General features: G+C 53.8%; 1 protein-coding gene across 1 annotated transcript in view; it reads right to left on the bottom strand.

The window, feature by feature from the left end:
* KCNK3 (potassium two pore domain channel subfamily K member 3) overlaps window positions 1-22095 on the bottom strand; it is a 41315-nt gene extending 19220 nt beyond the window's left edge. The window contains exon 1 of the mRNA XM_032301262.1: window positions 21665-22095. Coding sequence (XP_032157153.1) covers window positions 21665-21947 — 283 coding nt within the window. The 5' untranslated portion in view covers window positions 21948-22095. The remainder of the gene's footprint in view (window positions 1-21664) is intronic.
* Window positions 22096-22346: the final 251 nt, after the last annotated feature.

Here is a 22346-nt window from a genome sequence, read left to right as displayed (position 1 = left end):
CCATCTCCATCTTCTGTTCCTCACTCTTCTCTCTGGTCATGGCCCAGACAGCTCTGGGCTGGCAGGGAATTTGGAAGCAGATGCCAGGAGATGTGAAAGGAGGCTTTTCTTAGGCTCAGCACCCTCCCCAGGGCCCAGGAGCTCAGATGGTGTAGGTTGGCAGCGTGCCCAGGAAGAGAGGGACTCCAGGCAACAGGGACTTCAGCCTGGAGGCAGCTGCTGGGACCTTCTCTCCCTCAGAGCCAGCCTGTAGACATGGGGTCCCCACCCCCAACATTCACATGTGTGTGTGCAGTCTTATACACACATACACACACACACACAGAGTACAACACCCAGCCTCTCCCCCACTGTGGCCTCTGGGCTACCATCCAGATAGGTTACAGGATGGAGAGACCCAGGGAAGGGGGACTTCTGCAACTCAACAAAGGAGAGGAAGCACCCCACAGGACCTGGCCTCTGGGCCTCCCACTTCTCCTGCTGTTCTCACAAGCACCAGGCCCTTAGGAGTCTAAAGAAGGCCCTGAATCAGCCTCCCCTTCTCCCCAGCCAAGGGGACACAGACTCTTCTGGGAGGCTACAATTCTACCACTCTCCATAGAAACAAACTCTCAACCCTGCATGCTATCAGAAATGCTCATTCTGCAGAATGAAGTGAACAAGGCTTCAGCTGCTTGACTCAGTCTGTCCTCCGTGGAGACAGAAAACAGCTGTCCTCATCCTCAGGGACACTGCCCTTTACATGAAGACAGGGAGGCAGCTGCCCATCCCAGCCTGTTTCTGAGACCTGACTCGCCCCAGGCTTGCTGCTCTCTTCTGACCTCTGATTTTCCAGCCTCTCTGGTGGCCTCGGCCACCCTGAAGCCCTCCAGCTTCTCTGTTTGCACCCACTGTTCACAGCGCAGAATCGGCAAGAGATCAGCCAGGATAAGGTATAAGAGGAGTGACTTCCTGGCTCCTGTGGTCTATAGAGGCTGCCTGTTTATGCACTGGTGTCCTGAGCTTGCTTTTTATGGTGCCAAGAGTTCCAAGCTGGGCAGCCTCCCCAGGACCCAGGCAGTGTCCCCAGGACCCAGCTCCCCCCAGCTGCTGCTTACAGTGCTACCCTGCTCCCCTCCCCCTAGCCTCGATATGGAATCTGGGCAAGCTGGCTTTCCCTGCAATTGACTTTGTTCGAATGATTAAATACCGCTGTCACTGATCCTCCTCTCCAATTCAAAACAATACTAGCTAACATTTATAGAGCGCTTCCTACGTGCCAGGCACTGCTGTAAGCCAGCTAATACACGTCCGTTGTATAATCTTCAAACGACCCCATCGGTAGGTATTGTTATTATCCCCATTCGAAGATGCAGGAACGGAGCCACAGAGAGGTCAAGTCATTGCTCAAGATCACACAGCAAGTAAATGCAGAGCTAGGCTCTGCCTTATACTGTCTCCCCTATACTGGCTCCCTTCACCCCAGCCAGCCTGGATTAGGGTTCAGCCAGACAGAAAATATGGAGGGCAGGTCTCAGGGCAGGTGGGAAAGGGAGAAATGGGAGAGGAGCCTTCCAGGCTGGGAGTCACTTTGCTAGGGAGAAAGATGTGCCTTGGAGGGGACTTAGTGGGAGAGCGCGGGGCAGCATGCTTATATGGGAGTTAATCACGCTGTTCCTTGATGTCTGAGCACCGATTCAGTTTATTGCACACTTCAGAGTGTTTTGACGGTGTGAAGGGCAATGTCACTTTCACTCATCACACTGAGAAATGAGGAGGCAATGCTGAGACAGGTGAGGTGACTCGGTAAAGGTCATGCAACATGTCTCAGCGGCATGACGGAGACGTGGGCATTTCCCAGGGGTCTTCCCCAGGGGTCTTCGGCTGCCGGCCTACATGCTCACCCCAGGCTGGTCCCCGGACTTCAGTGCAGCAAGAACCCCCCGGGAGCCAGCCAGTGAGGGGCCGGGTAGCTCCGGCACTCCGGGCAGGACCGTGAGGGAGGGGGCACATCTTGCCCTGCTCCATTCCTGGCCCAAATTGGCACAGGCACCTGGGAAGGGCAGCCGGCCAGCCACGTGCCAGTATTACTTTAAAAATAAACCAGGGGAGAACGAGACAAAAATAACCCTGGGGATATGTGGGGAGCTAATTACTACTGCAGCCCCCGTCAAGCTTTGGGGAGAGTGGCTGGGCCTCCGTGGCGTCTGGGTGTTGGTTCTGCTCTACTCATCTCTTCCAGTTGGAAATCGGCTGCCAGCCCCTCCCAGAGCAGCTGGGGGTTAGCAAGGCCTCAGAATCCCAAGGGTCAGAGCTGGAGGCTGCTCCGGGCCTCCCAGACAGCCTCCTTTATCCCAGAGACCAGGGTAGGGTAGCCAGGCCGTGCAGGCCCCAGCTCCTGCCAGGGCTTCCCTCTTCCCCTACACTGTCTCTGGGTGTCTCCTCCTTTTGGAGTCACCCTGGCTCCAAAAGGGACTTTGAGGTCCCGAGCCCCTCCCCTCTTCTCTGAAGCCTGTGTGGTGGTGGCAGCCGGCACTGGAGGGTGCTGCTGGCTACCACTTCCTACTTACTCCCTGGGTGTTTGTTTATATACAGAGTGATACTCTGGCCCACTGCTCTTCATCTGTGCCCTTCTCTCGAGAATCACTGAGGCCTTTCTTGACCCACCAGGGTAAGGAGGCATGGCCCTGCTGGCTGCTTGCTCCTGGCTGCCTCTGGAGGCCTCGATGGACTGCGCACTTGCCCAGCCAGGCCCAAAGAAACCCAGGCTCTTTCCCAAAGAGCAGTTGGAGGGCAGGGACCACACTCCTGTCTTGCAGGCCCAGGTTCCTTGCAAGGCTCTTGGTTACTCTTCAGGCCCTGACCCTTGGCAGAGGGTGCGGGAACATCTTGCAGGGACAGGGCGGGAGGGGCATGGGGCCCAGCTGAGGACGCAGCAGAGGACAGGCGCGCAGGATCAAAGAGAAAAAGCAGAGCTTTCCCGGAGGACTGAGGCAGAGGCCAAGACTGCTGGAAGCTGACAGAAATGATCAAAGGACAAGGATGGATGAGGTGGGAGGGAATGTGGAAGGCAGCGGTGGGGGAAGGCGGACGGAGCTGGTGGGGCTGGGGCGAGGGGCTGCTGGGGAAGAGCAGGGGCTTTGGAGTCAGACTGGCTGGGACTCAGCTTCCTTGCAGTGGCCCTGGGGCCATCGCCTTGCTGGGCCTCAGGCCTCATTTGCTTGAGGGGTATAAGGCTAACTCCTTGGGTCTCTGCAGGGGGAGGGTGGGAAGCATTGGTGGAAAGGCCTGAACATAGGGCGACTGTGGTATGGTCTGCTCTGTTCCCACCTCTCCTGGAATCTGGCCTCTCTGTTCCACTGCGGGCGGACTCCCACCACGCTCCCCTTCCCTCGCTCCTGGAGCAAGCTGTTGAATGTTGCACTGTGTCCATGGCCAGTGTCTCCAGTGACCTCCATGCTGCAGATCTACTGGTGGTTTTCATCCTATTTCATCTCCCAGCAGTGGCTGGCTTGGTTGACTGTTCCCTCTCCAGAAACACTCCCTCAGCCCCTGGGCTGCCACAGTGCCCAGGTCTCCAATCTGTCTCCTGGCAGGTGCCCTTCCTTGCTCGACCTCCTAGCACTGAAGGAAGCGCTGGGCGCTCTGCCCTTCTGGCCAGCTCTACCCCCTTCCCAGCTGATCTCATCTGGCTCATGACTTTCAATATTATTTCTATCTGATAACTCCTTAGTTTATATGTCAGCTTTGACTTCTCCCTCGAGCTGCAGACTTATCTGTCTGACTGGCTTCCTGGATTTGAAATGAGCATCTCGAAATTAACCTGGGTATCAAAAACGGAAGTCTGGAATCTACCAAACCTGCTAGTCTCTGGATGTTCTTTTCCATCTAGTCAATGTACATCCTCCACTTGCTTGCTCAGGTCAAAGGCTGAGGATCATTCTTGAGTGTTCTCTTCCCCCGACTCCTACAGACCTCTCCCTCAACATATGTATCCTACCCATCAGCAAGTCCTATCTCCCCTGCCTCTCAAACATAGCTCAGTCCACCCACGAGCTGTGTCTCCACTGCCATCAGCCTGGTCCAGTCTGCCACCGTCCTCTCTTTGGAGGGGTTGACTTGTGGGTGGCCTGGTGACCTGTGGCCTGGTGGTGTCCCTGCTTTCACTTTGCACTGCCACCATCCGATCTCTGCAGAGCAGCCAGAGTGATCTTGTAAAAATTTAAGTCCTGTCACATCACAACCCACTTAGAACTTTCCAGTGACTTCTATCATACCTAAAAATCCAAACTCATTTATTTTTATTTTTTTAATTTTTGAGATGGAGTTTTTGCTCTTGTTGCCCAGGCTGGAGTGCAATGGCACAATTTCAGCTCACTACAACCTCCGCCTCCCAGGTTCAAGAGATCCTTGTGCCTCAGCCTCCTGAGTAGCTAGGATTACAGGTACACACCACTATGCCCGGCTAATTTTTTTGTATTTCTTTTAGTAGAGACAGGGTTTCATCACATTGGCCAAGCTGGTTTCGAACTCCTGATCCTCCCGCCTCAGCCTCCCAAAGTGCTGCCATTATAGGTGTGAGCCACGGTGCCCAGCCAAAAATCCAAACTGTTGACCATGGTCTCCATGGCCGTGCAGGGTCCAGCCCTTACAGATTTCTGCCTCTTTTCCCCAGTTCGCTCAGCATGCCATAGGCACACTGATCCGGTTCCACCCGGCACTGGCCTACTTACGGCCTTTGCATCTGCTCTTCCCCTGCCCAGAAGTCTGTTCCCCCACCTCCGCCTTCTATAGGCCCCTCCTGGAAGGCAGCTTTCCCTGTCTCTCTCATCCCCTGGCTTTCTTGTCTCGCTGGCACATATTACCATTGAGATGATGTTGTTTATTTTTTACAACATAGTTTAGTTTGTTGACTCTCTACTTCCTTTAAAATGAAGGCCCCATGAGAACAGGGGCTGCTTTTTTTCCCCTGCTAAGTCCCTGGGGCCCAGAATGGGACCTGACACAGGGAAGATACTCAGAGAGGCCGAGTGAATGGAGGAATGACTGCGTGGGTGCCTGAGGGGAGTGGAAAGAGTCAGGGGCCTGAGTTGAGGACTGCTTTGTCACCGGGCTGCTGTGTAGTGGGGACACGCCGCTGCCCATCTCCCCTGTGCCCTGCCTTGTGTCTCATCCTCTCATCTGGAAGAGAGAAGGTTTGGGCCGCCTCAGTGGTTCTCAAAGAATCTGAAGCATCGCCGGGCGCGGTAGCTCACGCCTGTAATCCCAGCACTTTGGGAGGCCGAGACGGGTGGATCACGAGGTCAAGAGATCGAGACCATCATGGTCAACATGGTGAAAACCCGTCTCTACTAAAAAAAAAATACAAAAAATTAGCTGGGCCTGGTGGCGCGTGCCTGTAATCCCAGCTACTCAGGAGGCTGAGGCAGGAGAATTGCCTGAACCCAGGAAGCGGAGGTTGCGGTGAGCGGAGATCCTGCCATTGCACTCCAGCCTGGGTAACAAGAGCGAAACTCCGTCTCAAAAGAAAAATAAATAAATAAATAAATAATAAATAATAAAAGAAAAAATAAAAAGAATCTGAAGCATCTGCAGGACTCCGGGAATTGCCGGAATGCTATCTGCTGTCCACACGAGCCCCTTCTCTGCAGGGGCAGGCCAACAGCAGCACCCTGAACTCACCCCATCCTGGCCAAAGGTTTAGTACATGTCCGTGGAGGCTCTGCAGCAGGGAATCACACCTTGCCCCATAAACATTCTGAGTGATCAAGCCACAGTGGGGACTCCCAGGGCTAAGCCCTGGCCCCGAGGAGATCCAGCGGGTTTCCGGTCAAGGTGAGATGTTGAAGGTTGATGCATGAGCAGAACACAGTTCCGGGGACCCTGGGAGCCTTGGAGCAAGCCCAGGGCCTGGATGGTGGAACTGGCCTCCAGGGCACTCATCCTAGGTCAGCTCCGGTGCAGCAAAGCTGTGTCTGCAGCCTGGCTCCTGGCCACTCCCCAACCGAAGGCAGTGGCTGGGATCAGCCTGCCCTCAGCACCAGCGCTCACTTCTGCACTCCATTCTAGGGACTACTGTGGGAGCCGCGAGTAGCTGACCCTGTCTGGGTGGGAGGCTCCTGCATTCCAGCAGCCCCAGGGGCTGGGGCAGTGGACTCGATGGGCTGATAAGCGGGACCTCAGCCACACTCAGAAATGCTCTCTTTCCAGAAAGGGTGACATGGAGGTCCTCGACAGAGCTCTATTCTTGGGACTGAATCCAGAGGAAGTCCCTCCAGGGCTGGGACAGCATGGGGTGAAGCGGGGACAGGAGTGTAATCCTGGGTAGCATGCTTCTCAGGAGAGCAGGAGGGGAAGCCGGGGCAGGTGCAACAGAGACAGCCCTAACTGGAAGGGCATTAGGTGCCACCAGCCCGGTCCCTCACAGCCAAGGTCAGGGGCAGGTGCGACTTGCCCCAGGTTTCACAGCCAGGTGGGAGCAGAGGAGCAGTGGAGGGGGCTGGATCCCTACTTTCCTTGGCCCAGTCACAGCTCTGAGAAAGGACAAGACGCCTGCCTCTAGAATCCACTGGCTCATCCCCTGGGAGCAGGCAGGGGACAGCAGGGCCTCTTTGGAGCCCAGCCAGATGAGTGCTCAGGACTCGGGGCACTGCAAGAGGAGGGCTGCCACTGAGTTTGGTTCCAGGTTTTCTCTCTCCGGCCCCTCCTGGTGGACCAAGGACAAGAGGGGCCCATGCTCCAGAGCCCCAGGAAGCCCTGGAGGATCTTACCCTGCCTGACCCTCACAGTGGAAAATCCATGACTCAGAGTCACACTGAAGGGGGGCCACATTGGCTCAGCCTGGCCGAAATTCTGGATTTGTTCCCAGTGCAGGGGGCCTCCCCTGGGCTGACCCCCTTCCTTGGGGTTGTTTGAGAATAGGCAGTGGGAGCTAATACCATGACGGGAAAGACACAGCCTGTCCCTGGGACTCCTACTGAGGCCCTCTCCGTCTCCTTCTCCCCTAGGGGGAGGGGAAATGACCTTCTCCCGGGGCCACCCACTGACTCCTGATGTCTTGGCCACCTGGCTCACCCCAGGAGCTTTGGCTTGAGAATGACCAGAGATCTTCCTCAGCCACCTTTGCATGTTTCTGAAACGCCAAGGACAGCCAGAAAGAAAATTCTAGCAGCTGGTGAGTGGCCTAGCCTCCCAAGTATGGAATAAAGATCCCAACAAACTCTCTTCTCCGTCATCCCCAATCCAGGCTCAGATTCCAATTGCCTGAGGGGTCCTTCAGACTTGAAGCCTCCTGGGCTTACCCCAGCCCTAATGAATCAGCTCCCATGGGCAGGGTCCTCACACCCATGACTCTGGCTCCAACAACCACTGCTACCAGCACCACCTCCCTGCTCAGCACACAAGGGCCATCTGACCTGTCCCCCAACCTCTGTACGAGGGAGCAGGTGAGTTGCCCAAGTCACCCGCAACAAGGTCCCCTCTCCGCCCAGTGGCCACTCTTAAGAAATGTCAGTTTGCTGAGAATGATGGTTTCCGGGTTCATCCATGTCCCTACAGAGGACACAAACTCATCGTTTTTGATGACTGCATAATATTCCATGATGTATGTGTGCCACATTTTCCCTGTCCAGTCTATCATCGATGGGCATTTGGGTTGGTTCCAGAAGAGCAGAAGATCAAACACCGCATGTTCTCACTCATAGGCGGGTGTTGAACAATGAGAACACATGGACACAGGGAGGGGAGCACTACACACTGGGGTCTGTTGGGGGGAAATAGGGGAGGGACAGTGGGGGGTGGGGAGTTGGGGAGAGATAGCATGGGGAGAAATGCCAAATATGGGTGATGGGGAGGAAGGCAGCAAATCACACTGCCATGTGTGTACCTATGCAACAATCTTGCATGTCCTTCACATGTACCCCCAAACCTAAAATGCAATAAAATAAATTAAAAAAAATAAAGAACTGTCACTCTGTCCCCATTCTAGTCTCAGATTCTCATCCTATTCAGTGGGATGGTGTGGACAAAGGTTGGGAACCAAGGCCATTCTGTGACAACTGCCCCTGCCCCCGACACTGCCTTTTTGCCCTTCATAGGCTGACAAAAACCTCCGTGACGTCTCTAACATCCCTACCACAGGAACGACCCATTTTCTGCCACTGTCAAAGGGGCAAGGGCACTTGTGGTTGGGGGTGGGTTGGGGAGAAGCTCGGTATTAAGGTTGGGAAGTCTGGGCTGGACTCTGGCTCCTGCGTTCACTGGCCCTCAATTGCAGGAAGTGACCTTATCTCTCAAGTCCAGTTTCTTTGTTGGCAAAGTAGGAATAATGATGCCTACACCTTGGGGTTGACATGAGGCTCAGAAGAGACACTCAGTGACCGAGTGCTTAACATATCCCTGCTCTGCCACCTGCCAGCTGCATGACTTTGGACACATCCTCCGGCCCTGTGAGCCTCAGTGTTCTCGTCTGTAAAATGGGGATTATAATACTGCCTCCAGGCCACATGCAGAGGCTCACGCCTGTAATCCCAGAACTTTTGGAGGCCAAGATAGGAGGATTGCTTGAGCCCAGGAATTTGAGACCAGCCTGGACAACATAGAGAGACTGTGTCTCTACTTAAAATTAAAAAATTAGCTGGGTGTGGTGGCATATGCCTGTGGTCCCAACTACTTGGGAGGCTGAGGTGGGAGGATCATTTGCGCCAGGGAGGTCGAGGCTGCCAGTGATCCACAATCGTGGCTGCACTCCAGTCTGGGAGACACAGTGAGACACTGCCTCAAAAAGAAAAAAAGAAAAAAGAAAAAGAAAAAATTGTGTCTCCCTCCTAGGGGAGCCGTGAGGATTGGATGAGGTAATGTCTATAAAGGGCTCAGCCCAGAGTGACCTCCTAGTGAATGTCAGCCTTAGTTCATGACTGTGGAAACTGAGGCAGCCTCCCTGAGGAGTGGCTGCTCCACTGATCTGTGTGGAACAGCCCAGGGCAGATCCATCTGTTGCATTTATTGGGGAGGCTCCCTCTGCCTGGAACTGTCTGTACCGTGCCTGCCCCCAAAGCCCCAAAGAAGGTCCTCTGCCTGGGCAGGGGGACTAGACCTCGTCCTGGAGGAGTGGCCGCCCCTGTCTGAGTGCCTATGCTGAGCTCTCCAGGCTGCGCCACTGGGCCCTGACAGTTTGCTTCCTTGGAGAAAGCCCCTCACATGGTCCTATGACTGGCGGGCTGGAATGTGACTCTCAGGATGTTTCCAAGATGGTTATTTCTGAATTGGAGCTGTGGTTAGGAGAGGCCCTGCGCATTCCTGATGAGGGACACTGAGTCCATGCCAAGCTTTGGAGCCCGGAGCAGAAATCAAGGAGGATACGCTTAGGATCCAGAAATGTGGACTTGTGGAAGGGCGTGTGGGAGAGAAAAGGGGTCTGAGAGCAGGGGCCTGGGGCTTTCCATGCAGAAGCTATGCACTCAGTGTTGGGTGACAGCGTCACCTTCAGCTCAGTGCTGTCCCGGTGCTCCTGCAAACCGTCAATAAAACTGCACTTTGTCTGAGCTCCAGAGTGGACCTCTGGCTCAGAAAAGGAAATGGGGTGGGGGAGTCAAAAACTCCCTGGGGACTGACTGAGGCCTTCTGGGTGAGCAGGGTGAGCAGCAAGTGAGGCAATCAGGATTCAGGTCACTATTACCTTTGGGTTCAACTGGAATCACAGGACACCCACTGCTTCAACTGGGATCATGGGCCATTCACTGGTCAGAACCCAGGCGGGGGCACACAGATCGGGCCTGTCACCTCTGTCTTCAGTGCTTGTCCACTCAAGGCCGCCCACCAGAGTCCGGAGCCCTCCAGGGTCTGCTCACGAGCACTTTCCTTGGGCGCGCTCAGTCCCTGCCTGTGTCATGCTCACCCTGAAACCTCTGGCTGCCGATCTTCACCCCCTAAAGTCCTCACTCACAGTTCAAGCCTGTCCCAGGACACCTTCTCAGACCCCTCTTTGAGTCACTCTACTTGGATTTAACATGTACACCATGCAACTGATGCTTTTCAGACCCAAGGCTCCTTGGGGAAGGCTCTAGGTCTTAGTTTTCTGTTCTCCTGATGCCTCACATAGTGCCTGGCATGCAGGATCTTGGGACATCTCAAATGATCTTTGGTTAACTGAATGAAGGGAAGGCTAAAGCCAATTCTATTTGGAAGCGGACCCAGCGGGTCTGAGGGCCTCAAGGACACTCCTGAGTCCCACTCTGGGTGCTCTAACTCTCCAGGCTGCCCCTTTGAAGATCAAGAAATCAAAGCATCTCAGAGTTGGGAAGAATCTTAAATGCCATTTGTTGTGACCCTTAGTGGGATATATGGGTGGTGTGATGGTCTTTTTGATGTGTCATCTTGGCTAGGCTAAAGCCCCTAGTTGTTCAATCCAACAGGAACCTAGGGTTGCTGTGAAGACATTCTGTAGATGTGATTAAAGTCCACGATCAGTTGTCTTTAAGTTTGGGAGATAATCCTAGGTATTCTGGGAGGTCCTAATACTAATCAGTTGAAAACCTTAAGAGTAGAGCTGAAGCTCCCATGAAGAAGAAGCTGTGGATAGTAGCGTTTGCACATACTGAAGAGAGCTCTGGCCAGCATTTTTTTTTTTTTTTTTTTTTTTTTTTTAGACAAGAGTGTCACTCTGTCACCTAGCTGGAGTGCAGTGGTGCAATTTTAGCTCACTGCAACCTCTGCCTCCCAGGTTCAAGCAATTCTCGGGCCTCAGCTTCCCGAGTAGCTGGGATTATAAGTGTCCACCACCACACCTGGCTAATTTTTGTATTTTTAGTAGAGATGGGGTTTCGCCACGTTGGCCAGGCTGTACTCAAACTCCCAACCTCAGGTAATCCACCTGCCTCGGCCTCCCAAAGTGCTAGGACTACAGACATGAGCCACCATGACTGGCCTGGCCTGCCCTTCTTGATGGCCTGCCCAGTGGATCTCAAACTTGCCAAGCCATCCCCTACCAGCCTATATGCTGATTCCTTACAATACATCTCCCAATACACATCACCTATTGGTTCTGCCTCTCTGGTGGAACCCTGGCTAATACAAGTGGCCTTTGCAGTACATCTATCCAAGTGTCTGCTTGTATGCTTCCTGTGATGGGAAGCTCACTAACTCTTGAGGCAGTGCAATTCATCTTTGGTCAGCTTCGATTTTAACAAGTTCTGCTTTACAGTGAACTAATCAAGTCTTTCTATGAACTTTACCCCCCTGGTGCTACTTCAACCCCTTGGACACACTCAGAACCAGGTTGGTCCTTTAACCTCACAATAGCCCAGCAGATATTTGAAGTTGGTACTCATGCTGTCCATGCCCGCCCCGCCAAGTGTCCCTCATTTGACCTGCTGCTCCCCTCCGCTGACAGTCCCCCAGTTGTTGATGTCCCTCCTAAAGTTTGCATACACACATGGCCCGAGGGTTCCAGAAGAAAACAGGTCTGTGCTACTATCTGCATTCCACACTGTAGCCTGCAGCAGGGTGAGTGTCTGGTAGCTCTCTCTCTCTCTCTCTCTCTCTCTGTCATGTGAGGATGTGAGGACACAGTAAGAAGATGGCTATCTATAAACCAGGAAGCCAACTCTCACAGACACTGGATCCACACACACTGGGGCCCACTAGAGGGTGAATGGTGGGGGGAGGGAGAGGATCAGGAAAAATAACTAATGGGCTTAATACCTGGTGATGAAATTAACCTGTATGACTAACTCCCATGTCACAGGTTTAATTGTATAACAAACCTGCATGTGTATCCCTGAACTTAAAAGTTTTTATTGATTGATTGATTGAGACAGGGTCTCTGTTGCCCAGGCTGGAGTGAGATGGCGCTTTCTCAGCTCACCACAACCTCTGCCTTCCAGGTTCAAGTGATTCTCCTGCCTCAGCCCCTGAGTAGCTAGGATTACAGGCATGTACCACCATGCCCAGCTAATTTTTGTATTTTTAGTAAAGACAGGTTTCACCAGGTTGGCCAGGATGGTCTCAGACTTTTGACCTCAAGTGATCCTCCCGCCTTGGCCTCCCAAAGTGTTAGGTGGCAAGAGCCACTGCACCTGGCAAAATAAAAGTTTTTTAAAAATGTGCATTGTTCAAGCCCCCCAGTCTACAGTAATTTATGATAGCAGCCCAGACTAAGACAGGCTGATGGCATGAGGGAGGAGCCAGTTCCCCACTTTGATGTTTAATCTCTGGGGTGCTGGTTCTCCCATTGATCTAAGGCGCTTTCCGAGCAGATGGGGGTTGGGGGGAATGGCAACAGCTGAGGACCAGTGGTCTCCTGCTCCCCAGCTTCCTCATGGGGAAAGCCCTTCTCCACTTCTCCCTTCCCTTTTTCCATCCACCCTCTCCACTTCCCTTTCTTCTATCCCACAGTGTGAGCCACAGCACGTGGCTCCACCCAGGCCCTGTAGTTGGCTCCTATGGGGCAAGACACAGCATTGCTCCAGCCTCAGGGAAGAGGCCACAGCTCCTGGACCCTCAGCTCTGACATTTTACCATCAGATTTCCAAGAGCTTTTCCAGCTGTAAACGTTCTTTTTCTTAAAACCATGGTCCACACCTCATGGCTATTTCCAGAAGCCAGGCCTCTAGCTTCCTTAGATCCTTGCTACTCAAAATGTGGACCATGGATCCGATCCACAGTGTCAGTGTCACTTGGGGGCTTTTTAGAAATGCAGAATCTCAGGCTCTGCCCCAGACCTGCTGATTCAGAGCCTGCATTTACACCAAATCAATCAGGTTATTCCCTGTACATTATAGTTTGTGAAGTAGAACTCTGCATTGCTGAGCTGGCTTCCTCAGTTACCTCTGTGGACTGCCTCCTCTAAACAGATGGGAGGACTGAAGTACATCAGGGAAGTGTCTGTTTCTTCAGTGATCACAGAGACACCAGAGAAAGAGAAAGGGAGAGAAAGAGAGAGAGAAAGAGAGAGAGAGAGAGAGAGAGAGAGAAGGATAATGATGATGGGAATGATGATGATGATGATGATAATGATGATGGTGATGGTGATAGTGATGATGGTGATGGTGATGGTGATGGTGGTGATGGTGATGATGATGATGGTGATGATGATGGGGGTGATAATGGTGTTGATGATGGTGATGGTGATGGTGATGATGATGATGGTGCTGATGATGATGATGGTGATGATGATGGTGATGGTGATGATGATGATGATGGTGATGGTGATGGTGTTGGTGATGGTGATGGTGATGATGATGATGGTGATGGTGATAATGATAGTGATAATGGTGATGGTGATGATGATGATGAGGGTGATGATGATGATGTTGGTGATGGTGTTGATGGTGATGGTGGTGGTGACGGTGATGATGGTAATGGTGATGGTGATAATGATAGTGATAATGGTGATGGTGATGGTGATGATGATGATAATGGTGATGGTGATGGTGATGATGATGATGATGGTGATGATGATGGTGATGATGATGATGATGGTGATGATGGTGTTGATGATGGTGATGGTGATGATGGTGATGATGATGATGATGATGGTGATGATGGTGATGGTGATGATGGTGATGATGATGATGGTGATGGTGATGATGGTGATGATGATGAAGAAGAAGCAGAAACAACAGCAGCAGCAGCAGGAAACAATTTGTCTAAGACCTCTCTAGCACCAAAGCCAGCCTCCTTCCCCACATTCCTGGCAGCCATGTGCCCCCTTCACTAAGGGATCTTTCCTGTGTCACTGGAGGAAGGAGGGGTAGTAAGGAACTTGCTTTTGTGAAGGATGAGGATGGGATGTTAGACCCAGCCAGAGAGGCCACCAGCCCAGGAGAACTGGAGCTGCGGCTTCAGGCAGCAGTTGAGGCTGGCTCTAGCAAATGGGAAAGTGAAAGTGTGACTTGTGGCAGTAGCTTGGGGATACTGGCCCCAGCTGGGAGCCATGTGGGAGCTGCTGTAGCGTGGGCAGTTTCTGGACAATGAGAGAGTGTGGACAGACAGGCAGGCAGTGGCATTAGCTGGATGGTCAACTGCTCTCTGTGCTGCCATGAAAGACATTTGTCATGTGGCTCTCTGAGGACAGAGGCTGGCAGAGGGGTCAGGAAACAGGGCTCTAAGCGAGCTCTGATGAGAGCTGTGAGCGTGATCTCTCAGTCTACACTGTGAACTGAGAGAATTGGAGATAAAATTCTGTTCTGTCTTTGGGCTAAATGCTCTATCCATAGTTCTTAGGGCAACAGACCCTGAAGCTGAGCCCACAACTGAGCACCCTGCATAGACCCTGGTATCCATCTGCCATTCTAGCTGCGTTCACATAGAAGGAATCACAGAGGCTCCATGGGGAGTGGGGGTTGCATGACTCCATGAAGAAATACTCCCTGCAGACCTGGGTGCAAGTCCTAGAGCTGTCATTTTATATTTGTAGGGTCCTACATAGATCTGACCCTCTCTGAGGGTTCTTTTCCTTGACAGTGCAGTATGGCACCACCTGCCTTCCTGGAGTGGTGTGGGGATGCTGGTGACAGGACATGTGGACAGCACCTGGCCTGTTATAGACACTTGTCTGTTCCTGTGTCCAAGGTGGAGCAGGAGTGGAGGAGGGAGTGCCCGTCCTGGGTCCCCGCTCAGTTTAGCCTGGACCCACTGTGGTCTCAGTTAGAGCTTGGTCTCTCCACTTGCTGCTGGCTGATTGCAGGGAAATCATTTCTACATTTTTTTTTATTACAAAATCAACTCACAGATTCACCGTTTGTGCAGCCAGCTGAAAGCTGTTTATAGTGGTGATTTGCACTACATTCATCTGTGCTTGTTTATGTTTGCTTTGAAAATACTTATTGTGTTTGTCCTGTCCCCACTGTGGCCAGGCGTGTGCGTGCTATTTTTGTCCTGTTCTCACCCCCACTCTCTCTGTGCCTCCAGACCCTAACGGTGATGGTGGAAACGGGACCCGCAGACAGGAGCACTGGCAGAATCAGAAAGATCTCCGGCCAAACACACTTTGTAGGTTCTCCTACCACCGTGTACCTCTCTCCCTCGCTAGCTTTCTTTTTTTTTTTTTGAGAGAGAGTCTCGCTCTGTTGCCCAGGCTGGAGTGCAGTGGCGCTATCTCAGCTCACTGCAACCTCCACCTCCCAGATTCAAGTGATTCTCCTGCCTCAGCCACCTGAGTAGCTGGGATCACAGATGTGTGCCACCATGCCCAGTTAATTTTTGTATTTTTAGTAGAGACAGGGTTTCACCATGTTAGCCAGGCTGGTCAAACTCCTGACCTCAGGCGATCTGCCCACCTTGGCCTCCCCAAGTGTTGGGATTACAGGTGTGAGCCACTGTGCCCGACCCCTGGCTAGCTTTCTGCAGGGTCTGCCTGCTCAGAGTAGGGGTAGGAGCCTGAACAGTTAGGGAGACTCCAGGCATGGCTTAGGAGGTGGAAATGAGGGTTGGATAGTGGGATTGGGAAGATAAGGGGAAGGGATGTGGCAGTCTTCTGGCCCCCAACCCCACTGTCCCCACCTGTTAGGAAGCAGTGGAGGTAGCCGTAGTCATGGTAACCCTTGGGAGACAAAGCAGTTCTTTGGTAGGTCAAGTAGTAATACACAAACAATAGTATTAATAACAATAATAATGGTAGATTATTAAGTGCCTTCTCCGTACCAGGCACTTTCTTTTCATGATCCCATTTAATCCTGGCAGGCAGATATTATCACCCTCATTTTGTAAATGACAAAACAAGCTCAGAGAGATTAGATAACATGTCCAAGGACATACAGCTGGTGGGGGTAGGGGAGTGGGGGTAGGGTGGATTGAGATTAACCCAGGCACTCTGGTTTCCAAGTCAGTGCCTATGCTCCTCCACTGGTCTGCAGAAATTGGGGCTGGAAGCAGAAGGGCTAGCCTGTGGGCAGGAAGGAAATGCTGACTGAGGTGGGTGCTGGGACTTTTCTAGGCTGAGCTGCCCTCCTTTTACCATGGAAAGTCGAAAGAGGTCTTGAACAGTGGAGTGATGAGCTGCCAGAGGCCTGAGTGCTGGGAGAGAGGGCAGGGCATGGGGGAACAGACTGGAGGTTGGAGAGTGTGGGCACTTCCAGTGTGGGCACCGGAAGGCCTGGCTTCTAATCAGGGTCATACTCTCAACTCCCTGTGTGAGTGTGGACAAGCCGCTCACCTCTCTGGGTGTTTGGAAGATTGTCTCCTCTCACTCTTATTTTAGGACTTCTGGGATTTTGGAGGTGGCAAGTCACATCTGTACCTTCCTTCTTGAAAACATGTAAAAAGTATAGATTTCCTCATGAATCACCTGATTGAATTAACAGTCTAAGGGTTTTCAGGCCACGTGGAGGGTGACGGGAGGCAGTGCTCAGCTGAGCACAGGCTGGAAGCTGGGGAAAGAGCCAAACAGAAGGTTTCTGCCCCAGCTCCATCAGTGAATCAATTACCTGGTCTCTTTCCTGTTGCCTTAGAGCCAAAAGGATTCCCAGGACATGCAGTGGGAGAATGGGCACCTGTGAGCCTGTGGCAGGTGCCCATGGCAGGTTCTGGGCACAGCTGTGACAAGTCATCTGGTTTGATCAGGGGCCAGCGTGCAGGGAGCAGCAGGCCTGATTGGAGTGTGCTGGAACAAGAGGCTCCCTGCTTCCGGGGAGGCCTTTGCCAGGGTAAAGGCAAGCCTTGGCTTCTAGGTGCCCTAGGCTAGAGTGCGGTGGTGCGATCTCTGCTCACTGCAGCCTCTACCTCCTGGCTTCAAGTGATTCTCATGCCTCAGCCTCCTGAGTAGCTGGGACTATAGGCATGAACCACCATGACTGGCTAATTTTTGTATTTTCAGTAGAGACTCGGTTTTGCCATGTTGGCCAGGCTGGTCTTGACCTCCTGGCCTCAAGTGATCTGTCTACTTCTGCCTCCCAAAGTGCTGGGATTACAGGTGTGAGCCACCACACCCGGTGTGGAATGGGCTCTTAAAATGGAGAAAGAATTGGTGAAAAATCCAGGGCATGAGAGTCAGAGAGGTCCAATCGAATCTGGGCAAGTGCCATGATTCCAAGGCGTGCAGTGTAGACTGCAGGGACAGCGTCCAGTCCTGCCTTTTACTCCCTCAGCTGCTGTTGACCCCCAGGAAAACAATGCCATTTTCATGGGCTTCGCTAAGTGGCAGTGAGCACCTGGGCGCCTGGCCAAGGCAGGGAAGGGGGCTAGGAAGAGGAGAGGGAACGGGAAAGATGGAGGAAACTGCTCTGGAGGCATCTCAATGGGCTTTGGGGGAAGGTGGGTTTCATCTCAGAATCCAAGCACATCGGGGCTGGGGAGGAGCTCTTGAGATCATTTCGGCCAACCCTCCTTGTCTGGAGGTGAGCCTGAGACCCAGGAGGGGGAAGGGACTTGCCCAAGGTCATATAGCACAGTAGTGATGGAGCTGAGCCAGAATCATAGGGTATTGGGGATGTGTGAGGTGTTACCCCTGTCTGGACAGTTTCCTATAGCACCACCAAGGGCCTGGCTAGAGATTCCTTTCCTGGACATCGTTTGTGTGCGCTCTCTCTCTCTCTCTGTCTCTTTCTCTCTGTTTGTGTGTGTGTGCCCACCCGGCGTGCCCTGTGAGTGCCTGTGTGTACCTGTGTGCATGTGTGCCTATGACTGTGTTGTGGATAGTCTGGGTGTACCTGTGGCCTCCTACATGGCGATCCACCCTGGCTCTGAGGCCGTAGGTGAGTCATCTACCCTCAGAGCCTTAGATTCCTCAGCTAAAAAATGGGGGTAATAATGCCCATCTAAAGATGTTGGTGAGAGAATTAAATGAGGGGGTACAAATGAAGCATCTAGTATAGAGCCTGCCAAAGAGTAAATAATAAATGGTTGCCATTGTTATTGTTGTTGCTGCTGCTGTTGTTAATAAAAATAATACATAAATATCCTGAACAAGTTAGGTGTGGGGGACTGGGGGTCAGGTTTTTGCTACCGTCTGTGTGAATTCTGTCACTTCTCTGGCTCCTTATCTGTAAGAGCAGGGGCTGGTACCAGCTGATCTCTGAAGCCCTTCCTGCTCTGACAGCCTCTGAGCTGTGAATAGATGGGGCTGGGGCCCTGGAGGAGTTTAATGACTCAACAGCTAAAGAGGTTAAGGCTTCCCAAGAAATCACTTTCAATTAGTGTTGGGTGAACTTAGGGCACCAGTGAAGGAAGAGTTTCCTGGCTGGGAGACCAGGGAGAGGGAGCTAGAGGAATACTTCCGGCCAGTGGAGACTGTGACTAACCAGGTGAATGACTAAGTCAGGCCTTGCCGACCTCCAGCCAATCAGGGCTGCCCATGAGTGCCCTATGAGCTGGCATCACTGAGCACGGCTTGGCTGTGTCAGGCCTGGCTGGGTCTGAGCTTCACAGCATATGGAGGGAAAGGAAGCAGCCAAGAGACCAGCAGGGAAAGAGCACTGGGCTTGGAGTCAGAAGACCCAGCTTCCCACTCTGACTCTGCTGTTCACCAGCTGGGTGACTCTGGGGGAGCTGCTTCCCCTCCCTGAGCCTTCACGCCTTCATCCGTGCAGCAGAGCCAATAATACCTGCCCAGCAACTTCACCAGGTGGTGAAGACTGAGAATCATGACATGAGATGCAAGTGCATTGTGATCACTAAGGTACAAAATGATGGGAGGTGCTGTCATTATTCCATCCTGATGGGACGTCCGGCATCTCAGAAGGAGACGCATTCATGTTTTCAGAGGAGTCAGGTGAGCACAGGCTGTTATCCTTGGGTTTGGGGCTAGAATCAGCCTAACCTAGGGCCCCTTCCACTCATCTGATCACAGTCCAGTTACGTTTTTCTTAAAGCAGAGCCCCTGTGGACAACTTCCAGCAAGGTTGCATAGCAGCAGTGGAAGGCAACATAAAGCCAGGATGGCTGGGTGGGGCAGGGAAGGAGCAGTGCTTGGCTGCGGCCCCCACAGAACCAGGGTGGTGGTCTGATGTTGTCTTTCCTCTTGCCCAGCACATTATAAATAAATAATCACTGGAACCGCACTTTGTCTGCCTCTCCCCCCATAGCTTTTAGCATCTCTCTTTGTGAGGACTGCAAGGACTTTGGGAAACAGCAGGGATGAAGGGAAGGACGCTGCCCTTTCATTTCTGCACACGTTAAACCCATCAATAGCGTTCTGCGTGTGCTCACAGCCTCTGGGTACAATGCTGGCACTTGGAGCACAAAGATAGGAACTGCAGGGTCCTGCTCATGTGGTGGTTAAGTACAGTGTGACCAAAGAGACAAAACACTTCCCCTATAATGTAAATAACCACTCAGAAGAGCCCACAGTGTGTCACCAGATCATCCTGACAGTGAGACCTGCAATTGTGCAGAGCAGTGGCCTGGGAGGCTTTGAGGAGGAGGTGGAATTTGAGCTGGACCTGGAAGTTTAGCATGGACAAGATACACGGAAGGTGGAACTGGGTGCAGTGGCTCTCACCTGTAATCCCTGCACTTTGGGAGGCCATGGTGAGATCACTTGAGCCCAGGGATTTGAGGTTGTACTGAACTGTGATTACACCACTGCACTCCAGCCTGGGTGAGACAGAGTAAGACCCTGTCTCTCAAAGAAAGAAAGAAGAAAAGAAAGGAAAAGAAAAGAAAAAGGACAGAGAAAAAAGCATGACAGACAGGTATACTTATGATATTCTCAGAGGACAGGTTGGCAGCTGTTAAGAGGGATCACGTAAGAAGTGAGAAGTGAAGTCAGACATGGAGGTTGGAGCTAGATATGGAGATCCTCAAAATTTGAGAGGAGCATAGACCAGATTCCAGGGGCAGTGGAGAGCCCTGAGGGCTTCCAAGAAGGGAATTGGTTTGGTGACAGCTGAGATTTTCTTTCTGGCAACATTGTCCAGGGGAGCATGGCTTGTTGCGCGGTAGGCAGGGAGGTCAGTTGGGAGGTTACTGTGGAGCTGGGGACCATGGGCCTGAGAAGGAAAGGGGACACACATGCGAAGGCTTGATGTGTGGAAAAGAAGGATAGGGAGGGTCCGAGGATGCTCAGTCTGATTTGTCTGATTCTTCAGACAGCTAAACAGCTACTGAAACCCTAGCAAGCGGTAGCGGGGTGTGAGAGTGGAGGAGACTGCAGACCAAACCTGGGCTGGTCGTTTTCAGGAAGTGGGCTCCTCTTTGGGCAGGCCTAAGTCTGATCATCCTACGCTAAACTCACAGGGTCAGCAGGACCCAGAGGTGCCCCAGCTGGGCCACATCCACTCCCAGGGTCATTTCCTCCCTCTTCCAAGAGAAGAATCCAGAAACGACACAGCATAGCTCCCCATGGTCCCCAGGGAGCAGTAGGTTCTTGGAACAGTGTCCTGCAGTGGACAGTGTCTAGTCCTGCCTTTTACTCCCTCAGCTCCTGTTGACCCCCAGGAAAACAATGCCGTCTTCATGGGCTTCGCTAAGTGGCAGTGAGCACCTGGGCGCCTGGCCAAGGCAGGGAAGGGGGCTAGGAAGAGGAGAGGGAACGGGAAAGATGGAGGAAACTGCTCTGGAGGCATCTCAATGGGCTTTGGGGGAAGGTGGGTTTCATCTCAGAATCCAAGCACATCGGGGCTGGGGAGGAGCTCTTGAGATCATTTCGGCCAACCCTCCTTGTCTGGAGGTGAGCCTGAGACCCAGGAGGGGGAAGGGACTTGCCCAAGGTCATATAGCACAGTAGTGATGGAGCTGAGCCAGAATCATAGGGTATTGGGGATGTGTGAGGTGTTACTCCTGTCTGGACAGTTTCGAATAGCACCACCAAGGGCCTGGCTAGAGATTCCTTTCCTGGACATCGTTTGTGTGCGTTCTCTCTCTCTCTCTCTCTCTCTCTCTCTCTCTCTCTCTCTCTCTCCCTCTCCCTCTGTCTCTTTCTCTCTGTTTGTGTGTGTGTGCCCACCTGGCGTGCCCTGTGAGTGCCTGTGTGTACCTGTGTGCATGTGTGCCTATGACTGTGTTGTGGATAGTCTGGGTGTACCTGTGGCCTCCTACATGGTGATCCACCCTGGCCTGGAGAGGAGAACTGGGGTCATGCCTGTGAGGTGATTGTTTTGCTGGGACAGAAGAGAAGAAGGCTGACAAGGCCGGATCTGGCTTCCCGCACCAGTTCCGCCGCCCTGAGAAAATCACAGGCACTGACTGGTGGCGAGCAAACTCCTGGAGCTGGAACACGCAGACACATGCACACTCGCAGCCGCCGTTATAGGGTGGCCCCGGGTGCCCCGAAGTGCCGCATTCCGGCATCCTCATGCCTCCCCGGAGTCCAGCAGGTGTAGACCCGCTAGGCTGTGGAAGCTGATCCGCAGGGAAACGGAGCAGTGGCGCGCTCCCGCCGCTCACACTCAGCGCCCTGCTCCAGGGCCTGGCCCGGCCACACCCCTCCCGCCCGAGCCTCTGCCGCCGTCCCTGCCCCTCTCACACACTCCGGAGTCCCTGGGGGGCCTCCGCAACCTGGCAGGGCCAAGTTAGGGCTGGCCCGGCCGGATAGTCAGGTCCGGAGCCAGGAATCGACGCCTCCCCGAGTCCCGTCTCCGCGGAGCAGACGCGCCAGGCTGAACTCGGGTTTCTGCGAGCGCGGGGTTCGGCGCGCAGTCCCGCACGGGGGAACCCCCGCCCCCAGCCCCAGCCCTCCCGGGACGACCCTGGGAGCCCCGCGCCCAGCCCCGGGTTCCCGCCCCCCGCACCGCGCCCGGCGAGCGGTTACCGATGGTGGTGATGACGGTGATGGCGAAGTAGAAGGAGCCGGCGAAGCGCCACTGCACGCCGGCCTTGTGCGGCTTGAGGCGCAGCACGACGCGCTCCAGCTCCTCGTAGCCGCCCTGGCTGAGGTTGTAGCGCTCCCGCAGCTCCTGCTGCCGCAGCTCCAGCCGCTGCCGCTCGATCAGCTCTGGCTCCGACTCCAGCGCGTCGAAGACCGCGGCGCCCACCAGCAGGTAGGTGAAGGTGCACACGATGAGCGCCAGCGTGCGCACGTTCTGCCGCTTCATCGTCCCGCCCGGGCCGCCGCCGGCCCCCCGGCGCCCCCGGCCCCGGCCGCCGCTGCTGCTGCCCCAGAGGCGGCCTGGGGCATGGCTGCGCTCGCAGCTCTCCGCGCCGGGCACTCGCTCCGCGCCCGGGGCCGCAGCCGCCACTGCCGCCGCCGCGGAGCTGTCCCTTCAGCACCACCCACCAACCTCCTCCGCCCGGCCCCGCGCCCGCCCCCCGCCCCCCGCCCGCAGGCCTCCTCCTCCCGCCAGCCCTCCCGCCCAGCCAAATAAGGACTGGGAGACGCGCCGAGGAGGGAGGAGGGGGGCTGGCGGAGGGGACGGGAGGGGCGGCCGCGGGAAGCCCGGGCAGGACAGAGAGAGAGAGAGAGAGAGAGAGAGAGAGAGAGAGAGAGAGAGAGA

The sequence above is a fragment of the Sapajus apella genome, unplaced genomic scaffold (assembly GCF_009761245.1).
Source record: "Sapajus apella isolate SASKATOON/1434 unplaced genomic scaffold, GSC_monkey_1.0 scaffold44, whole genome shotgun sequence".
NCBI lineage: Eukaryota > Metazoa > Chordata > Mammalia > Primates > Cebidae > Sapajus > Sapajus apella.
Note: the sequence above shows the minus strand (reverse complement) of the source record. Positions and strands in the feature narration are given on the sequence as shown.